This window comes from Diaporthe batatas, assembly GCF_019321695.1.
Source record: "Diaporthe batatas strain CRI 302-4 chromosome Unknown Contig00011, whole genome shotgun sequence".
NCBI classification, from domain to species: domain Eukaryota; kingdom Fungi; phylum Ascomycota; class Sordariomycetes; order Diaporthales; family Diaporthaceae; genus Diaporthe; species Diaporthe batatas.
In genome coordinates, this window is record NW_025408558.1 from 2,634,316 (window position 1) to 2,655,000 (window position 20,685).

The following is a 20,685-nucleotide window of genomic DNA, read 5'->3' on the forward strand; positions in this document are numbered from 1 at the left end:
GTTCCTCACCAAACCCGTTGTTGTTTCCAGACTTGGGAAGACGGAATAAGGACGTCATCTGAACTCCTTCGTCTATTCATGGGCATTAAGCCCTCAGGGCTTTTGCGTTCCGGCAACACGCAGGGGCAGTCGCGTGCCCTTGCTATCAAGCCTGCAGGTGTTGTTGGACCGCCTTTGGACCGCCACGCTCTGCTGATGAATCGGACAGATCCGCTCTCGCCCCCCTGAACCACACAAACGCCCCGTTGGGCCTCAGCCCGTTGCTGCCCCTGGAACTTCCCGAAGCGGCATGCGAAGACCCCACAGGGCCCGCAATGGATCCGCGATCGAGGTTTGATCACGGGAGAGAGTCATTGTCAGAAACCTTGTGTGATTTTAACTTCGTTGCCAAGCCGCTTGTGTGCGAGGGCAAGATAAGTCACTCGCCAGTTGTACCCCCGTAGGGCTGTCCTTCTCGGGGATCTCGGTGGCTTCCCCTTGCACGAACCTCCACACCGGCCTCTGCCAGTTGGCCAGTGTGTAGATTGAGAAAGAGTCGTTACGAGCAATGGGGTTGTGATGATATTTGCTAGAAGCATTTGAGGTGAATGTCAATGCCTAGAGGGCACAGTGGAGGAGAAATTGCGGTGGAGTAGAGGGTATATACTGAAACCCAGGCAGACATGTTTGAACCCCAGAATGCAACAGTCCCGTTTCTTGGGAGCGAGGCTTCGCAGGGCAGAAATCGACTATTGTGGTAAGTAGAAGCGACGAGAATTCTAGTGGGGGAAAGTAGAAGCGACTATGGTAGCAAATGATATGTAGTTATTAATGACCGCTTGTTTCCGTTTAGTATAGGAAGCCTAGAGTGTAAATTAAGGTCTGCGCATCAGGGTAACATCCTATGGCATGGTTTCTGCCCTGTGAATCCTCGCTCCCCATTGTTTTGCAGTGAAAACGCATGACCAATTAGGAATAGCGCCTCTAATTTATTTACTACACAGCACTGGCCCTCCCTCCTTGATTACGGCGTGAGGTAGGAGTCGACCCCGAATCCCTTATCTATGAGGCCAGGTCTCTGGGTTTGTTCCTAAAGAATCCTTGGTACTATTAGCCAGGTCCTACTTGAACCTAGCTCTTTCCGAATCCCCGGGATTGCGACCAGGATATGTGTCTATTCAATGAAGTAAAACTGACTGATGAGCTGCCCCGGTTTTGTTCTTATTTTGTACACATCCCGAACATTTGAATGCATATGCCATCCTTGCACGAAAGACCCAGCCGTGAGAAGAAAGAACAAAAAAAAGAAAAGAAGGGATTCACTAAAAAAGAAAGACCAACGTCGATAGAGTGTCAACATAGTAAGTAGGCATATAGCCTCAGCCTCGTGATGCACAAACAAGGCTAGGTAGCGTAACTTCTAACGGAGCCTTTATGCATCAACAAATGTAGCCCAAGCGGTCAGAGCCGGGAAAGCAGTCACAAATAATTCTGAAAAGTCATTTTCACGCCGACTACGTATTGAAGAATATGAAATCTATGGCCATGTACAGTTACACAACAACGCTCATGACAATAAATGTAAAAAAAAAAAAAAAGAAAAAAAAGAAAACAGAAATCTAACACCCTCAAGAGCGGCCCGCGAGTATCTTCTCCGCAAGAGATTTGGCAGTGAGCACAGGACCCATGAAGTCAGAGGCAGGAATATCCACACCAAAGGTCGAGAAGCACCAGTTGCGCAGCGCCGTGCCGATCATGCTGTCCATGCCGTAGCCCACGAGGGCCTTGAGGGGATCAACATCATCCGCGGGGATCATGAACGTCTTGGCGAACTTGTCCACGGTGGCCTCGAGGATGGCCGGCAGGTCGAGGACCGCGCCGGCGCCGCCGGCTGCCCCGCCTCGCCCCGAGCCCTCGCTCCGGCGCTGGATGGCGGTCAGCAGGGGCCCGACCCGGGGCTGCGACCAGAAGCGGAAGCCGTGCACGTCGAGGTCCTCGGCCAGCTTGGCCGGCTCCAGGCCGCTGACGAGGAAGTTCCTGGCGCCGGGGTCGATGCGCCAGTCGCCGACGCGCCCGGGCCTCATGGCCTGCTCCATCAGCAGGAGGAAGTCCCTCTCCGTGATGCCGTGGATGCCGGAGCGCGAGATGCCCTGCTCGATGGCCAGGTTCTGCGACACGAAGCCCACCTCCAGGACCATGCTGAGGCCCACCGTCGTGGCCGGCAGGCCCTGGCCCGCACGGTAGCGGGCGAAGAAGTCCAGGAACGTGTTTCCGGCGCAGTAGTTGCTCTGGGTCGGCGCACCCGTCATGGCGGAGATGGAGGAGAGCATGACGAAGAAGTCCAGCGGCTGCCCGGCGAGGCACTCGTGCAGGTTCCACGTCCCCCTGACCTTGGGGTCGATCGGGTACTGCCAGCCGGAGAGGTCGAGCTTGCTGAACAGCTTGTCCTCGAGCGCCATGGCGCCCTGGACCATGCCGTAGACGGGGACGCCGGCCGCGGCGACCGCCCTCGCGACGTCGTGCTTGTTGGCCACGTCGCCGCGCACGACGTGGACCGCACAGCCTCGCGCCCGCAGGCTCTCGACCATGGCGGCGGCGTCCTTGCCGTCAGCACCCGAGCGGCCCAGGAAGGTCAGGTGGCGCGCGCCGCGCTCGACCATGAAGCGGGCGAGGGTCCGGCCGAGACCGCCCAGGCAGCCGACGAGCACGTAGGTCCCGTCCGGCCTGAACCTGACGGCGTTCTTGTGCTCTCGCTTGACGGGGAGGGCAGAGTCGGCGTCGAAGGACACGACGACCTTTCCGATCCTGTGCGGGTTGGCGAACTCTGCAAATGCTGCTGCGGCCTCGGCGGCAGGGAAGACGGCGAGTGGCTGGAGGGGCCGGATCTTGCCCTCCCGCAGGTACTTCATAACATCCTTCATGACATCCGCGACAGTTTCTAGGTAGGAACATGTTAGCATTTCTCTCTCTGTCTATATATATATATATATATATATATATATATATATATATTTGAGTAACTTGTAAGCGATCGTGACTCACGTGGCTGATCGTCAGCAACAACACCAAAGTCAAAGGCGCTGAAGGTCGTGTTGCGCTTGAACACGTTCAGGTCGAGGATACCAAATTCCATGATATCGGTACGTCCGATCTCAATGTGGCGGCCATTGTGGGCCATGACGCTCCACGAGGCCGCAAGCAGCTCGCGGACGAGGGAGTTGAGCGAGACGTCGATGCCGTAGCCGCCGGTGGCAGCCATGATGCCGGCAGCGAACGAGGTGTCCCGCGAGCTGAAGATGTGCTCGTCGTCGAGGCCGTACTCGCGCCTCAGGAACTCGCGCTTCGCCGGCGTGCCGACGGTAGCAAATATCTCGGCGCCGACCATCCTGGCGACCTGGACGGCGGCAAGGCCGACGCCGCCGGTGGCGGAGTGGATCAGGACCTTCTCGCCCTTCTTGAGGCGGCCGAGGTGGAGCAGGCCGTAGACGGCCGTCGCGAAGACCAGCGGCATCCCCGCCATCTCCTCGAAGCTCAGGCCATCCTCCTCGCGGATCTGGTGCAGGTGGATGGCCTTGAAGCGCTCGATGTTGCCGAACAGGCCCTTGCCCATCCAGCAGACCTTGTCTCCCACCTTGACGTCGGTGACGCCCGAGCCAACGCGGCGGACAACACCGGCGCCCTCGTGGCTGAGGGACTCTGAGTGGAAGCTGCCGCGGAAGGTGGCGTACTCCTTCATGTTGAGACCGACTGCCTTGACCTCGACCTCGGCCTCGTCGGCCGCGAGCTCGCGGGAGCGGTCGTCGGCCTTGAAGTGCAGGGTGTCGAGCAGGCCGATCTTCTCGATGTCGAGACGGATGGGCTCACTGGGGTCGTATTTCTCGCCCACCGCCTCCTTGTGGATGATCTCGGCGTACTCCCTGTCCAGGTTGGCGTCCTGGGCCAGCCTGCTGACGTGGAAAACATTGTCCTTGACGATGTACTCCTTGTCGATGCTGTCTGTCTCCTTGGTGAATCGCGCAAGGACTCGTGCCGTCTGGCTGGCCGCCTTGGCCGCATCGCAGTGGTCGAGGTCGATGGTGATGAAGGACAGTTGGACGTTCTCTGTCTGCAGGGCACGGCCCAGGCCTTGGACTATGGCTGCGTTGGGGTCGACCTTTCCAAGCAGATCTCCAGAGGTGAGCCAGAAGACTGCCTGCGCTGACTCGGCCAGGACCTGCAGGTTCTTGAACTCGGTGGCATTCAGGTTGCCGTAGAACAGGCTGGACCCCAGCTCAACGATCGAGACGTAGATGGCACCCGGCTTCACATCGAACTGGTCGTCCGCCAACGAGGCTGACTGGACCTTGTGGCCGCTCTGTGCAAGCTGCGCCGAGAACTCCGAGACAGCAGCAGTGGCACCCCTAGAGAGCACGACAATGTCCCGGGAGGGCTGGGAGCTCTGGGGCGGCTCTGACAGCAATGTCCATCCAGATGGAGAATGATCAGTGATGCAGAGGTCCATATCCAGGTCACCAAAAGCGCTCTTCCATTCGGAGAGCGAGGCATCAGGCTGCACAGAGCCTGGAGCCAGCTCCCGGGACAGGAAGTCAAGCACCTTGCGGTACTGCTCGTTAAGAGCGGTGCGCTTGTTGTTGCTCTGGTGGACCAGGAACCGACCATTCTCGCTCAGCAGGTGATGGAGGCGCCGCAGCCCTTCCTCGGCGGTGATGCTCAAGGAAGAAGCATTCGGCAGGATGATGAGGTCAAAAGTCTCGCCGTCCAGTGCGCCGTAACTGCCGTCCTCGAAAACAGTCGACTTCTCGACGGAGACATCGCGGCCCTCCTGGTAGGTGTTCTCAGCAGCTTCCACGAGACGGTCAGACCCAGCGATGCAGGTAAAAGACCTGTATCTCTTGAGGGAGGAGTCCCCTTGCAGAAGAGCAGGAAGGTTCCGTTCGAGGTCCGCCTCGGAGTTGACGACCTGGAGGATGTTCATTCCAGCGTACTTGTGACCAAGCAAGTCCAGTGTCTGGACCAGAGAGTCCTCCAGGGGCGCCGAGTCGATGGCAACGGGAGCTTCCTCGCCCATCAGAGTAAGCATCATGGAGGTGTAGATGGCCTCCAGCCGGTAGAAGCTGGCATCCAAACCGGCGGCGCTCAGGTCGACACTGGCAGCATCAGGCTGAGCCTCCACCAAGTCATCCAGCCTCAGGGCGGAGATTGCATCCGCCAGGGCTGCGGCAGACGGTGCCTTTGACGTCTGGGCGGCCTTCTGCAGGTTGCGAGCAAACAGGGCAAGGGTGGTCTTCTCCAGAGCAGAGTACGCCCGCCGGCTGCCGGTTGCGGCCCCTGGAAGTGCACCCTTCTCAAGGGTCTCGACATCGGGCTTCCACAGGACCCGAAGGTACGGGTGACGATCCTCGGTGGGGTCCTTGTTCAGGCCCTCGGAGTAGGTGATACAGTTGACATTCTTGGCATGCATCAGCACCCGTCCGTCAGGCGCAAAGAGCTGGATGCCACCGTAGATCGCACGCAAGCTGCTCTGCTTGCCCTGGGCGAGAAGACGCCCGTTGGCCTCAGCCGGGGCTGCGGCTGGCATGTCCGTGCCTTCATAGGAGTAGATGGAAACCTCCTCCCAGTCAACCGGGACAAAAGACCTGGTCAGCCCCGTCAGGGAACCGTGGTGAGCAGCGATCAAAAGTCCCTGCAGAACGGTGTCCATAGTCCCCGGGTGGATGAGGTAGCGAGAATCGTCTGCGGGGACATCAATAGGAAGCATCTTAGTGTCCGCGACACACTCGTTGCCCCACGGGTCAGTCCGGATGTTGCTCAGCCCGTTGAAGGCAGCACCATAGTTGAGCCCGACGCTGGAGAATCCTCTATACCAGGTGTGGGCAGTACGTGGCTCTTGCACCTTGCTCTCGTCGAACAGGGGAGTCGGCGTGTCAACGGGCTTCCTTCCAATGGTGCCGACACAGTGCTCAGTCCATAGTCCCTCAACGACGGACGAGATGGAGAATTCGAGCCACTCTTTCGAAGACACTGCGTTCGAGACGGTCTGGAAGCGCACGCTTGTCATGAGCTCCGTCGGGGTGCCGGAGGGGGTCAGGTTGAGTGCCGACTTGATCGAGACCCGCGGGAAGAAGTACTTGAAGGGACCCTCGATCTGGATCTTGTCGTGGAGGAACTGCCGTGCGGCCTCTACGGCAATCGCGAGGTATCCAGTCGCAGGGAGGACCGGCTGAGGACCCAGCTTATGCTGCTCCAGCCACGGCAGCTCGTGGATGTCCAGCATATTGCGCCACTGCGCCTGGTCCCTGATCGTGCCCGGGAGCAGGCTGCCAAGAAGGTCATGACGGGGGAACTTGCGGTGTTGGAAGTCCAGGTTGATGCGGTGCTTGGCCCGAAGCTCCCCGGCCGAGTAGTTCCAAGAGTATCGCGGGAGGTCGACCAGAGGAAGTCCTTTCCGCAAGGTGATGTTGCCCGACTTGTCGATCTCCTCGATGGCGTTGACACGGCCAAGGTCGACCGGGTATCCCTTAATGAACAGAGCTCCCGCGAGATCGAGAAGGCGGGTGACGGAGTTCTCGCCACGGGCAAGGGTGCCCGAGTACTCAAGGTCCCGCGAGCTGAGGCCCAGCTTCTCGCGGAGCTGGCGGATGGGGCCAGCCAGGGCGGAGTGGGGACCAATCTCGACGATGTGGTTGATGCCCAGCTCCTCCATCCCGACGGCGTAGGTCACGGCCTGCGAGAACCTGACGGGGGATTCCAGGTTCTCCCTCCAGTACTCCGGTCCGGGCTGGAAGTCGGTCTTGGGCACGCCTGTGACCGAGGAGACGAAGATGGGTCGCTGGGCGCCCTTGTCGTGCTCGGGGAACTGCAAAGCGTCCAGGCGGGCGAACCCACGGTTGGCATACTCCTCGTAGATCCCTCCGACCTCCTTCATGTGGTGAGAGTGGTAGGCACGGCCACTGGTCCGCACAGCACGGACGAAGACCTTATCGGCCTCGAGCTTGGCCTGGACCCTCGCAGCGGCGTCCTGGTCACCACTTAGGGTCACGCTCTGGGGCGAGTTGTAGCAGGCGATGCGGATGCCCCGCTCGAGGTAAGGCTCAACCTCCTCGGGCCCCAGACCCACGGCCAGCATGGTGCCCTGCGTGGTCAGCTTGCCGACAGCAACACCACGGAAGTATGCGGCGAGAATGGCCTGTGTCTCGGTGATGGCTCCGGCGGCATAAGCGGCGGCGATCTCGCCAGACGAGTGGCCGACAGTGGCCACCGGGGTGATGCCCCACTGTCGAAGCAGCTTGACGAGTGAGACCTGCACAGCGGTGCAGAGCGGTTGCGACAGGTGGACCTGGTCGATCTGGCTGGTCGCCTTGGGCTCCAGCAGCACCTCCTCGATGCTCCACGCGGGCGCATCCTCTCCGAGGCTCTGCAAGACACGGTCCATGTCCCGGATGCTCTTGAGGTAGCTGGGAACCGTCTCCATCAGCTCCTTTCCCATCTGTGCGGTCTGGGCACCCTGGCCGGTGAAGATGAAGGCGATCTTGGCACCGTTTCCCCTCTTGCCAAAGGTCATCTCCTCCGAGTCAAGGTCGCTCGCAATGCTGTCCGCGGACGCAATGGCATAACCCCGGTTGAAGAAAAACGAGCGCCGGGTAGACAGTGTGAAGGCCAGGTCGAGCAAGTCGTACTGCGATGCCACCTCCCTATGCTTCTCAACGTTGGCCTTGAGACTCGGGAAGTCTGCGGCGGAGAATGGAAGCAGGTAATGTGTCCGCTCGTGGACATTGATCGCACGGCTGCCCTGAATGACGGCCGGGGCTGAGGTGATGGCTTTCGTGGTGTTGCCGCGTCGCTTGAACGACTTGTACCCCGGCAGATACGACTCGGCCGACTCAATGATCGCGTGTGCGTTGGCACCACCATATCCAAACGAGTTTACACTCGAACGTCGGACGTTGTAACCTGCCGGCCATTTTGTTGTGTCGGATACGACCTGGAGGCGGCCATTGGAGAAATCAACTGTGAATTTGTCAGTCAATTCTGGCAGGGGTAGAATGTATGAAGTCAAGATTGGCAGCCTTACTCTTGGGGTTAAACTTCTTGATGCCGATGGTGGCGGGAATAACCCCTGTCTCCATAGCCAGCACCACCTTCATGACACTTGCCATGGCACTGGCGGCCTCGGCATGGCCAACATTGGTCTTGACGGCTCCTACCAAGAGAGAGTCCCGCTTGCTGTTCTTCAGGAACAGGTTGGTGATGCCGGCCAGCTCGATTGGGTCGCCGACGGGGGTGCCAGTTCCGTGACACTCAAAGTAAGACGTGTCATCGGTATTGAGATTGCCAGCGAACTCATAGGCGGCACGCGCAGCGGCTTCCTGGCCGATGGCGCTGGGCTGTGTGATACCGCTGGTCTTGCCATTTGCGTTGACAGCGGTACCTCGGATGACACCTCGGACTGGGTCGCCGTCGCGGATGGCATCCGAGAGCCTCTTCAGGTACAGAGCTCCGACTCCTTCAGCCCGGCCGTATCCATCGGCCGAGGCATCAAAGGTATGGCAGGTCGAGGCTTAATTTACGGGTTAGCATCTTGTGATGGTCATTCATGTTCGGCACAACCAACTTACTGTGTGAAAGGACGCCCATCTTGTCAACCGACATCTGCACTGCCGCATCCAGGATCATGTTCGTACCACCGACCACGGCACCGTTGACCTCACCGCTCGCCAGGGCACGGCAGGCCATGTGGACCGCGTACAGTGAAGATGAGCAAGCCGTGTCGATCGTGAAACTGGGACCGCATAGGTTGAAGACATAGCTGACCCTGTTACTCAGGATCGTCGCACCATGCCCAGTCATGCTGTAAGGCTTGGGGTATTCCATATCCCTCAGGGCCATAATGGCATAGTCGTAAGTAAAGTTGCCAACATACGTCCCAATATTCTTGCCGGACACGCTGTCCAGTGAGATGCCTCCGGACTCGAGGGCCTCGTAAACACACTCGAGCAGTTTCCTTTGCTGGGGGTCCATGGCTACCGCCTCGGTCTGTGTGATCCCAAAGAAAGGTGGGTCGAATTGGTACTGTTCGGAGATAAAGTAACCACCCTTAAGACCAAGTGTTCCAATCCTGGACTTTTCAGAATAAAAGCCGTTGATGTTGTACCTGTTAGAGGGTGGCTCCGAGTACCCGGATCGCTTGTCCACAAGCATCTGCCAGAAGTCGTCCGGCGTGTCTGACTGGCCCGGAAAACGACAGGCTTGCACTCCAAGTTAGCTGTTGTCGTCCACAATGTACCACGGGCAATAACATACCCATGCCCACGATAGCAATCGGCTCAGGCCCACTAAACCCATCCAAGTGCTCATTGGGAGGGCTAGGACTCCTCGAGCTGGAGCTCGAGCGCGCGCTGCTTGCTCCTAGGTAAGGTGCCATTGCGAATGATACTGAACGCTTTGTCGAAGGAACGAGTGATTCAATTACTAAGTACCAAAAATTGATAGGTGGAGCAAGGTAGCTTCAAAGTGGGCAAGGACATGAGGTCTGACCAGAGTGCAGAGACGGGCTGTGACACAATTTTGCGGACGACCAGTCTTATGAGGAAACACTTCAAGTCGTCAACACCACCTGAAGGCCCTGCGATTGGAGTCAGAAAACCATATTGCATGCCTCGGCCATTTGCCATCCACCGAGATTACACCAAAGTTGTTCCTCGGAAATAGTCATGATCGCTGATTCCTGGTGGAAGAAGGTTTGAATGTCCCGGCTCAATGGTAACCATATCTGAGGTGTGGATCTCAGCCTTATCAAGCCGAGAATCGTCCCTGGCTTCATCTCTACCGATACAAAGGCGAAGTCTTGCAGCGGCCCAGATATGTGACCATGCAGAGTCCACAAAATTGAGTTTAAAATTGAGGTGGGTCCCGGCATCCCGCGCCCGTGCAGTCAGCCAGTGGGTTCTACGATGCCAACGGCCGGCAATTACGGATGCCGGGGACGTCGGGTAACACTCCCGAGCTCCTTATACCGAAGAGGACGATTCGGTTGCGGATGGAGTCTCGCCAAGGCCTTCGCCGACAAGAACATGACTTGAGGGCCTGGCAACGCCGAAGATGGTTGACCACAATGAACTCGGATCTACTCAAGCAGGTCTTGGGGTGTTTAACGGCCGTTTGATTTGGTTTTCCCACCCAGGATGTTCAGGGGACTGACTTGGCACGCGTAGGGGTCCATACTGTGTGAGGGTAACGCCATGATTTTTCAACATGATAAATTCAGTTAATATAGACCGTTACTAAAAAGTGTAGTTACAGCGTGAGGTATGTGCCTCTAGTGCTATCTAGGTAAAGACTATAATAGAAAATACCTTTTAATATAAAAGCAGGTCTTAAAAGATAGAGTTAATAATATAAAATTATAAGATTTAACATACTAAACTATCTCACTTAATACTATATAGAAATTCAAGCTTACATACTTTAAATTCTACTAGCTACATAATATCTTAAGTAATTAGTTGTAATATTAATTCTAATGACTGTTATCTTTAAAATATCATGTGTAGGGTTATGTAATTATATTCTTACTGTTATCTTTAATACCTAGGTATGAATCATAGTTGGTGATGGTCACGGTGCCGTCTTTCAGTGTTTCCACGGTGTAACAAAGATTCTGTAATCAAGATACAGAAGCATGGTTCAGAGCTTCATTGCTCAAGATCTATCCGAATGGTGTAATACTAAGCCGTTCATACTAGGTATATATGGCCATTTTCCATCTCATCAATGATGGCTGAGCGAACAAACAAATTCATCCTTTTTCTTCCCTCGCACTCATTCGTTAACATTGCACTGCATCATACTTCCTGAGCCAGCTCCAAAATGAAGTTCCTCTGTCTCCATGGGTACCAACAGTCAGCTGCAATCATGCAGTCCGAAACGCTGTTTTTGAAGCCAATATTCGAGGACATCGCTGGCAACCAAGTCGACTTCTTCTACATCAATGCACCATATCTCTCAGTCCCAACAGCCTCGGGCGAACCAACATATGCATGGTGGGATCCGAAAGACCCCGAGCGAACATTCGACTATCTCTCCAAGGTACTTGACAAGGAGGGACCCTTTGATGGCATCATCGGTTTCTCACAGGGTGCCACGGTTGCCTGCCTGCTTGCCGCGTTCCTGGAGAGGCCCAAGGGCATGCGCCCCTCGACATTCACCACCTTCCACGGCCCGCTGCGGCTAGTCATCTCATACAGTGGCTATCACGAGGACGACGAGCGTCTGCAGAAATACTACAATCCAATCATCAAGACGCCAATTTTCCACTTCATCAGCTCCACAGACCCGGTCGTTGCAGAGGAGAGATGCTTCCGCTTGGTAAAGAGATGCGAGGACGTCAACGACCGGGTTATTGTGTATCGAGGTTCGGGGTTCCACAGGGTGCCCGCCACGAAGATGACAGCGCAGGCGCTGTCGAGAATTCTGGTTGAAGTTTTGGATCCTGATTATTATTGAGAGCGAAGGAGACCGACGCAGCTAGGAGGTGGTGGGCCTGGAGCGACTTGGTGGATGCTGGGAATCGGCCAAGACTTGTTCGTCCGCATCAGCATGTTCCTGTAGCAAGTGTTTGATCCATACTCAGAGCGGGTTCAGATGTGTCGATAATCGAGTCTAATCCAGGGACAGACTGTGACATTATTTATATAACATACTGGGGCATCTTGACTAGAACTTTATCAATCACTCAAGCCCCTCTCTTGCTTTTACTGGAAGGAAGGTCATGATTGTGAACCTGTATTGCGCTGATACGACAAGGCCAGAATCCACCTAGGTTTCCGTCACTACCAGCGAAGCCATGGTATTTATGTAGAGTGGACCATAACGGCTCATGAGTACCGTCTCACTTTCGCAGCCCTCGCTGCACTTAGGATACCCAGCTCTACCCTAGGGTAGGTTCCACTACACGATGAGGTGGTGGGGAAACGCTTTGATTTCACCTGCTCCCCTTAAAACTATTCCTGCCGGGATCAAGGAAAAACAGGTAACAAAGCAGCGATTCCTGGTCTGATGCTCATATTGTCAGGCATTGCATCAACTCGTGCAAAAAACTCTCATTCAGCAGAAGTTTACGTGTGCGATTCAACCGCCTCCTGACATGCAAAACATCACTCCCACTTGATGCAGGCCAGAAGACCTCAGCTGGCTGAACTTGCTCTGCATCGCTTCTGAGTTGTTACCTGGCAATGCATCCAAATCTTGCAACCTCGCTGTCTTTAATAAGCCTCGGGCTATAATTGGCCTACTGGTGTCTTCAACACTTCAATACACAGCAGGGCTGATCCCAAGACGGCCACCATCCGTAACCACAACGTTCCCGTTCAGGTACTTTCCTCCCTTCCCTGCCAGGAACAAGATGGCAGCTGCCATATCCTCTTCATCCCCGACCTTTCCCAGCGGAACCTCCTCTGGAGGGATCGCGATGTTGATGTGATTCCTATTGTTCTCATCCAGCTTTCCCTTTCCAACTGGCATCTCGGATGGGAAGTAGCCTGGAGCAATCACATTCTGGCCACTCTTTAGTACTTCATTCTTACAACAACGCAGAAGGCCAGTGCCACTTACCGATCGAATCCCCCATTGCACAAAGTTCGTCGCCATCATCTTAGCGAGATGGTTCGCAGCCGCCTTGCTGGGGTTGTAGGAGAATGACGTCCCCAAAATCCGGATGAAGGCGCCGACGCTCCCGACTGTGACTATCTGACTCTTCTGCACAACATTATCCTTGGAGTTTCCCTTGTCGAGAAGACCCAGGAAGGCAATACTTGGGAACCATACACCAGAGACATTGGTTCGCAGCACGTTGTCCCAGTCAGAGAACTCATCTTTCCACAAGAAGTCCCGAATTCCCTGGACGGTGCCCAGGTCATCATCAGTCTGGCCGGTGAACTGGGCTGGGAGGCTTTTGTGAGGTGGCGGTCGCGAGATGACGTTGTGCACGCGACCAAGAGTCCCGGCGTTGTTAACCAGCAGATTTATGTAGCCGGTGTCCTCAGTGATTTTGGTCACGGCAGCGTCCAGGGATGCTTTGTCAGTTACATCCGCGACAACAGGTATGATGTTCCCGTGTATCTGACATGGTCAGTAAGTGTCATGACTTCCATCTCCCCGGGACCATGCAACGAGACATACCGCGTTCTGCCTGGCTGCGGTCTTGAGGACCTCCTCACGTCGGCCAAGGATGTAGACTTTTGCACCATTTGTGTTCAAGGGCTCGGGCAACCATCAATCCAATACCAGTCCCACCGCCACTCACGACCGCAACAAGGCCGTTGACGGAAAAAAGGGTCGATGCGTCAAGTGAAGACATGATCAATAGGTTTCAAATTTTGATGAATTTGCAACTCATTTGGCGTGCTTCTACAGATAAGGATAATAGGAATGGATGGCCCTGGGCTCCTGGTAGGGAGCATATATTGTTGGTAATGCACCTCCCAATTGGAAGTATATTTGCCCAATGTTCGTCTAGTATCTTGGAGACACAGAACCTAGGTGCGTACCCAGGCCCGTAGCCCGATCCTCGTAGTACTTCCCGCACTGTGTAACCCCTGAGGATGCAAGTCATTCCCGGCTGCTGCACTAGTCAAGTCAAAATACCGGTTTCGGGACAACGTACTCCGTATAGGCACGAGGTATGGGTAACCTTCTTCCCCGGTTCCCGCCGGTCGGGACAGGGCTGACAACCTTGGAAGACCAAGTGGGTCTGTCCATAACGCGATCTAAAGCACGCCCCGCAGTATCCAGCATATCCCGTGGACTCCACTCGCTATACCCTGGATTTTAGTGTAACCGTGCGCGGGAACAGGTCCCGCACACTCGGTAGGTTTGAAGCTTATTCGGCGCAGCCACCGAAGGTTCGGCAAGATCAAAGTTCAGGTGGGTCAGCCGAACAACCGACATACCGAAGCCCACAGCGACACACGAAACTCCCAACTCCAGCGATCAGTCGAGCATCGTTCGATTCGATGCAATTCGTAGGTGGAAGTTACGTTGTGTCTTTAATGGCGCTGACGAAGACAGAGGCAACGCGGCCAAGAGCCTGGTCGTGTCCTCTATAATCTATAAATGAAGTTTCGTAGGCCGTACAAGTGTTGATTATTTGGACAGCCTCGGCTGAAAATAGCGATTTGCTACAACTTTCGTCAACATGGGATCTCTCAGCTCCGATTCAACGCTCAGTTCATTCGACGGTGTAAATGGAGTCCCACCTCCGTTTCCCGCTGACGTGCCAGTCGCTCACATCTCGAACATCTCCTATCAGAAGGTCCTGGAGGGAGACGTCGATGAGGTTGCCCGAGTGATCAAGTCCGCTAGAGACAATGGCTTCTTCCGTGTTGACCTGACCGACTCAGAAATTGGCCAGAAGTTCCTAGCAGCTGCGAGGAACATGTTTATGCTGGCCCAAGAGACGTTTGACCTCCCCACGGAGGTAAAACTCGATGACAGTATCCTCAAACACGGTGAGGATCTGTTTGGGTGAGTTTGCCGGGACCTACATTACCTGCTCCCTAGGCAAGAGCTGAGCTTCCCTCACAGGTACAAGGGGCTGGGAGCCTCTGTCGTAGACAAAGACGGAACCCCTGATAACAATGAGCAGTACTGGATCAGCTGTGGAGACATTGAAGGCGTCGGAAGACACTCGCGTGCTATCTACAACGACGTTATCAAGGGCAAGAACGCTCAGCTCAAAGAGTTCATCGATCTCGGCAAGGCTGTTACAGACAGATTCTTGGAAGTCTTCTCCGTCGTCCTCGCCATTCCACCCGAGAGTGAGGACCACTTGACAAAGCTGTACAGCCATACCAACGACTGTGGCAGCCACGTACGTCTCCTCAAGTGTCCGCCTAAGCCCCAAAACGTCAAACCTAGTCTTCAGCCACAGTAAGTACAAACCCCATCGCCAAATGTGAATTCTCTCCCTGGAAATCGGAACCCAGTATCCACTTCCTGCGTTCAAGTATCCTCGAGTATGCAAACAAAGGGGGCTTTCAGTTCGCTAATCATCCGAAGCACCGACTGGGGCATGATGACCGTGCTGTTCAACATGCTAGGTGGCCTCCAGATCTACGTCCCGGAGGACCGCGTCGCCCCCGGTGAGGAAGCCGGGTGGAAGTATGTCAAGCCCGAGTCGGGGATGGCCATCTTCAACCTCGGCGACGCGTTCGTCAAGTGGTCAGATGGCGAGCTCAAGAGCAGCATCCACCGTGTCACAAATCCGCCTGGAGAGCAAGCTGACTACACACGGTACAGCCTGGCCTACTTCACTCGTCCTAACAACGAGGCCCTGTTGAAGCCACTGGGCAGGAAAGCTGGGCCCACCAGTGAAGCTAAGAATTATCCCACCTTCTTGGAATGGGCTATGAGGAGGGCCATGGCGGGGAAGACCGATGGCTTCAAGAAGGATGACTGGGAGAGGGGCCAAGGCACAGAAACTGCTTTGAGTGCTCAGGCAAGAGCCTGAGTTGCGCCCTAACGTATTGAAATTGATCAAGCCGTCATAGTTATAGTCATTGCATTCGCAATGTACATCAGGGGATTGGTCTTGTTTTACCATAGTCATGTTCCAGTAATCGAGAATCTCATGCAAGAGGAGATTCCACTCATGATCGTGCTTTTTGAAGGCTCATCTGGCTTAAAGTACTGATTAGGCTGCTTAAATAAACTTACTATCTTATATCCATGCTACCGCTCGCTGTTTTAAACAGACGTGGATACACGCTCATCCTGTGAAACTTGTCGGCATGTTTCTCATACTGTATTATACCTACCTAGGTAGGTAGGATCCAGGGTTCATATAGATGCTCCACATTTTGATACTAATCACAAGTGCATGCGTTCAGGAGGACACTTCAAATGTTGTCAGAGGGCCAGGCATAGTTGATTGGGACGCGCTAATCGCACGAGGTAACCTTATGGGGCAATTTTGAGCTACATTTGATGACACAAGGCTTGCGAAGATAGCCTCTGCAGTAAACGTGCATGTTTCTCTCCACGCTTGAGGGCTGTTGGTTTTGCTCTGTCTGCCATAGGATCCCCTGCCATCAATGATAGGATCTCGAGCCACAGGTTTAGACAGCAACATTTGAACTAGCACCCTGCCCTTCAAAAGAGCCGGTGGTGGGAATTCGTACCACATACTATGCGATTGCGAGGCAAATCAAATTGCGAGAAATCTAGTGTTGATCTAATTTCCATAGCTGGAACTTCCTGCGAAAGAACCAATTCCACGCTGATGCCAATCCAAGACTTTCCAATAACCAGACTACGTTCTTAAACGGCCCGATCCAGTAGGAACGTGGGGGTTTAGATTTCAATACCTGGCTAACAACAGACCGAGCAAAGTCTTCAGTTGGCATTGCCTGAAATCCGTGCTTTGCATGAGTCGTCCGCTGGTCGAAAGCCTCCGCAATCGGCTGATATCTCGAGTCCTGGGGCAGCTGCCTTTCCTTTCTGGTCATCAAGCCGCTGACGATTGGACCAGCTATGATAGTCATCACTCGTACACTGTGTAAAGAATTTCAAAAAGTCAGCATGGGCTTCTTTTCCTCCGTTAGCTCTCTAATCACTCACCTCCATGGGCTCAGCTCTATCCGCAGAGTGTTACCCCATGCAAGCAAAGCTGCCTTGCTAGCGTTATAAGATGATCCAAAAACGTATGGTGCATACGCAGCCAGAGATCCCACGTTCACGATCACTCCCTTACGGTTGATCAAGGACGTTGAGAACGCTTGTGTGACTCGGACAGTCCCAAAGAGATTAACATCAAAGATGCGCTTAAGTTCCTCAAGATCCACGTCCAGAGCCGGCATCACATAATCTAGAGATATTCAGTACTGGGTAAAACCCCGTGCCGTTATAGGATTGACTCTTACTCATGCCTCTGTGTCATCTCGTTAGTATTCCAGCCGGACGGTGCAGGGGCGCATGTCGTGATAAAGCACTCACGCGCAGTTTATCAACACATCTAATCCATCGCCCACGTCTTGGATAACAGCATCTCTAAAGGACTTCACACTTTCCGTGGAGGTCACATCGACATGAAAAGGGACGGCACCCAGTGCTTTGAGCTCCTTGAGCTCCTCCCCCGGTAAGGATGTGATGCAGACCACAAAATCTGGTTTCCAATCAGCCAAGCGAGTTACATGCAAGGGTACCAAGGAATACCTACCATCCCGATCTAGGAACTCTTTTGCCAGAGCCTCCCCAATGGACCCGGAACTACAGCCCGTGATCAATACTCTTTTCTTCTGTTGTCCAATTCCCATGATGCAATCGAGACGCAGGGTGTCGGGGGTCGATACCGTTCCTAGCCGGGCGTTCAAGTATCCAAATGCTGAAATATATGCTCAAATATTATCGACGCTTGGCCGGTGCATTAGGAGCAGAAATAGTGGGCCATCGTGCTCGCACGGCGCCGTGGTTGGCAGATTCGGTAACTATGTGAGAAGTACTGATTCCACCACTTTTTCGGTAGTGGCGAGTCGTGATTCCTTCGGCATCGGCAATTGGTTTGGCATCTCTCGGTAGAGGTGGAGGAGCCTCTGCCCGATTGTAGCGGATTTGGCCTGAACAGCCTAGTGCATTCTTTCATGTCGGGAGGGAGGACTTGTCAAATTGACCCTCTTTTCTTTTCTCCTCACGAACGCCTCGTACACCGTGAGGAGCTATCCAGACCTATCGGGACCACGTTGCAGCCAAGAAATCCTTGCATTGAACCACCAATGGCTCCGGATCCCGCGACGGAACACGAGATTCAAGATCTTGCAGCCAAAAACACTGCCAAGGACCTCAACATCCGAGATCAGACTTTGCGTCACTCACTTGACGTGCAAGAGTATGAGGAGCAGCCTAATAACTATGACCCTAAGTGCGTGCCGCATATCGTCCCTAATGACACGCTCTTGACACTAATCAACGCAGACTGTGGCCCATCGGCCGCAAGTGGCTGGTCATGTCACTGGTTAGCTGGCTCTGCCTGGTCAGGTGAGGATCTCAGTAGGTATTTTATGTTTCTATGCTGAGATGCAGCAGCCCGCTAGCCTCATCTATATTCGCCCCGGCGGTATCTTTGATGAATGCTGAATTCGATAATGATTCTACAACATTGTCCACATTCACGGTTTCATTCTTCATTTTGGGATACGTGGTCAGTGGGCCTCCTCTGGTAGTGTATACAATCCATCATCTGAAAGCCGGGTGTAGGTCGGCTCTCTCATCGCAGCTCCCTTGAGCGAGCAATTCGGTCGTAAGATAGTAAGTGCCCAAGAGCCATCCTCTGCGTCATATAGATGCCCACTGACCGTCCAGGTCTTGGATATCAGCACGGCTATCTTCGCCATATGGGAACTTGCCTGCGCCCTCGCTCCGAACATCACATCCCTCCTCATATTCCGCATATTCTCTGGGCTTGGTGGCTCTGCATGTCTCTCTATTGGCGGAGGTATAGTATCCGATCTGTTTGATTCCAACGAACGGGGAGTAGCGACTGCAGTATTTGCGCTGGGTCCCTTGCTCGGCCCTGTCATCGGACCAATCGTGGGCGGATTCCTGTCCCAGGAGGCTGGGTGGAGATGGGTAACCACAATTGCACCTGACGGACATTCGGTACGTGACTAACCAATATATTACAGGTATTCTGGTTCCTGTTCATTCTGGGGTTCCTGACACTCCTGCTACAAATATTTGTGAGCAGGGAAACTAACCTGCGTGTCATCATGGCAAGAGAGCGTGCCTTTGAAGGCCGACCTCGACGCTGGTGGCATCATCTGGGTTGGTATGGCCCAGTCGAGCTTCCACATGCGGATGGACGCAGGGACATCAGTATGAGGGAAGCTATCTTACAACCGTGGAAGGTATGACTGCTTCACACTTTCGGGGATTCGACCATCGAGCGTTGCTGACCTGACTGCAGTTTGTCTTCACTTCCCCCATTATTGGCCTCCTCTGCCTTTATTTGGGGTTCGTATATGGGCTTCTGTACCTGCTGTTAACAACATTGACACGAGTATTTACCGAAATCTATGGATGGAGCATCGGACTCTCTGGCCTCTCGTACATTGGACTAGGCATAGGCTTCATGTTGGGAGTGGCCGTGATTGGCAGTACCAGCGACCGCATTATGGCCAAGCACACGAAACAGAACAACAACATCCCTATTCCCGAGGTCAGGCTGAAAGTCTGCGTCTTCTTCTCGTTCCTAATACCATTGTCATTCTTCTGGTACGGATGGTCGGCTGAGAACCACACATTCTGGCTCGCACCGATAACTGGGCTTCTGTGCTTCGGGCTAGGGATGATCGGGATATTTCTTCCTATTCAAACGTACTTGATCGACGCGTTCCCAGAGAACGCAGCAACGGCAACCGCCGCATTGGCATCTTCGAGGAATGTGGTCGGCGCTTTCCTACCCCTGGCTGGCCCAATTCTTTGTAAGTTTATTTCACGCCCCGGCCACTGGGATACTGCGTGCTAACCCTGGGGACTTTAGACGAAGATTTGGGGTTCGGCTGGGGAAATACTGCACTTGGGTTCATCGCCCTGGTGCTGATTCCGGCCCCTTACTTCATCGCCAGGTGGGTTCCTCTGCCTCTCTTTGAAAGCTGTGATTATTGCTGATGAGCATAGATACGGCGACAAACTACGTACGAGAAGAACTAGCAGCAGCTCTGGTAGCTAATAACGGTGGTATCGCGGGAGACTTGGATTGCTTAATTAATCTACTGGGTAAGGCTGTGGTCACTGCCGCATTGGAAACACTGTTTCATTAATTGGTCGTTTCTCACCAAATAAGTCAGTGGCGCCGTCGGGAGCGACGCCTCCCAGCACTTCAAGTTGAGCCTTGTCTGTGCGTCTCGAGGCTGAGGCTACGTGCCCATGTACTGTTTTGTCTCTGTACTATGATTGGCACGATATTTTTTTAACGCTGCGACTTAAGCACTTACTATTTTAATACTATGCTCTATGTGTCTTATATGTACGAGCTTTGTCGGGTGTCCGCTACGCGGCCACGGTAAATTAGAAATAAAAAGTCTTTAAAAATATTTAAAATAATAAAATAATAAAATAAATTAAGTAAATTAAGTAAATTAAGTAAATTAAGTAAATTAAGTAAATTAAGTAAATTAAGTAAATTAAGAAAATTAAATTTAAAATTTAAAAAATATTAAAATTATTTAAATATTATTATAAAATTATAATAAAAATCATTAAATATTTAATTATATAATTAAAATATGTAATAAGAATAATAAAATAATAAAAATAAAATAATAATATAATAAAATAATAAAATAATAAAATAATAAAATAATAAAATAATAAAATAATAAAATAATAATAATAAAATAATAAAATAATAAAATAATAAAATAATAAAATAATAAAATAATAAAATAATAAAATAATAAAATAATAAAATAATAAAATAATAAAATAATAAAATAATAAAATAATAAAATAATAAAATAATAAAATAATAAAATAATAAAATAATAAAATAATAAAATAATAAAATAATAAAATAATAAAATAATAATTCTTTTTAATTATTATCTAATATTATAATTTAATTTAACTTTATTTAAACTTTTTAAAATTATTTTAATATTTTTTAAAAGAAATTAAATTTAAAAAACTTTAAATTAAAGTTTAAAAACTTTATAA

At 52.7% G+C, this 20,685-nt stretch overlaps 5 protein-coding genes across 5 annotated transcripts; 3 read left to right on the plus strand and 2 right to left on the minus strand.

The window, feature by feature from the left end:
* Positions 1-1,607: 1,607 nt before the first annotated feature.
* On the minus strand, positions 1,608-9,400 carry KVR01_009431 (uncharacterized protein; the record flags this gene model as incomplete). The annotated part of the gene is made up of 6 exons (XM_044793393.1): positions 1,608-2,732; positions 2,769-2,917; positions 3,022-7,986; positions 8,051-8,536; positions 8,595-9,224; positions 9,280-9,400. The coding sequence occupies 6 exons, from the start codon at positions 9,398-9,400 to the stop codon at positions 1,608-1,610; spliced, it is 7,476 nt and encodes a 2,491-aa protein (XP_044641933.1).
* A 1,490-nt stretch (positions 9,401-10,890) lies between these two features.
* KVR01_009044 (uncharacterized protein) lies at positions 10,891-11,481 on the plus strand (the record flags this gene model as incomplete). The annotated part of the gene is made up of 1 exon (XM_044785882.1): positions 10,891-11,481. The coding sequence occupies one exon, from the start codon at positions 10,891-10,893 to the stop codon at positions 11,479-11,481; it is 591 nt and encodes a 196-aa protein (XP_044641546.1).
* Positions 11,482-12,285: 804 nt separating this feature from the next.
* Positions 12,286-13,333, minus strand: KVR01_008891 (uncharacterized protein; the record flags this gene model as incomplete). The annotated part of the gene is made up of 3 exons (XM_044790681.1): positions 12,286-12,531; positions 12,589-13,095; positions 13,247-13,333. The coding sequence occupies 3 exons, from the start codon at positions 13,331-13,333 to the stop codon at positions 12,286-12,288; spliced, it is 840 nt and encodes a 279-aa protein (XP_044641393.1).
* An 837-nt stretch (positions 13,334-14,170) lies between these two features.
* KVR01_009331 (uncharacterized protein) lies at positions 14,171-15,484 on the plus strand (the record flags this gene model as incomplete). The annotated part of the gene is made up of 3 exons (XM_044789829.1): positions 14,171-14,499; positions 14,560-14,904; positions 15,034-15,484. The coding sequence occupies 3 exons, from the start codon at positions 14,171-14,173 to the stop codon at positions 15,482-15,484; spliced, it is 1,125 nt and encodes a 374-aa protein (XP_044641833.1).
* A 2,260-nt stretch (positions 15,485-17,744) lies between these two features.
* KVR01_009251 (uncharacterized protein) lies at positions 17,745-18,639 on the plus strand (the record flags this gene model as incomplete). The annotated part of the gene is made up of 2 exons (XM_044783515.1): positions 17,745-18,006; positions 18,245-18,639. 2 exons carry the CDS (start codon positions 17,745-17,747, stop codon positions 18,637-18,639), a joined length of 657 nt encoding a protein of 218 aa, XP_044641753.1.
* Between the last annotated feature and the right edge of the window lie 2,046 nt (positions 18,640-20,685).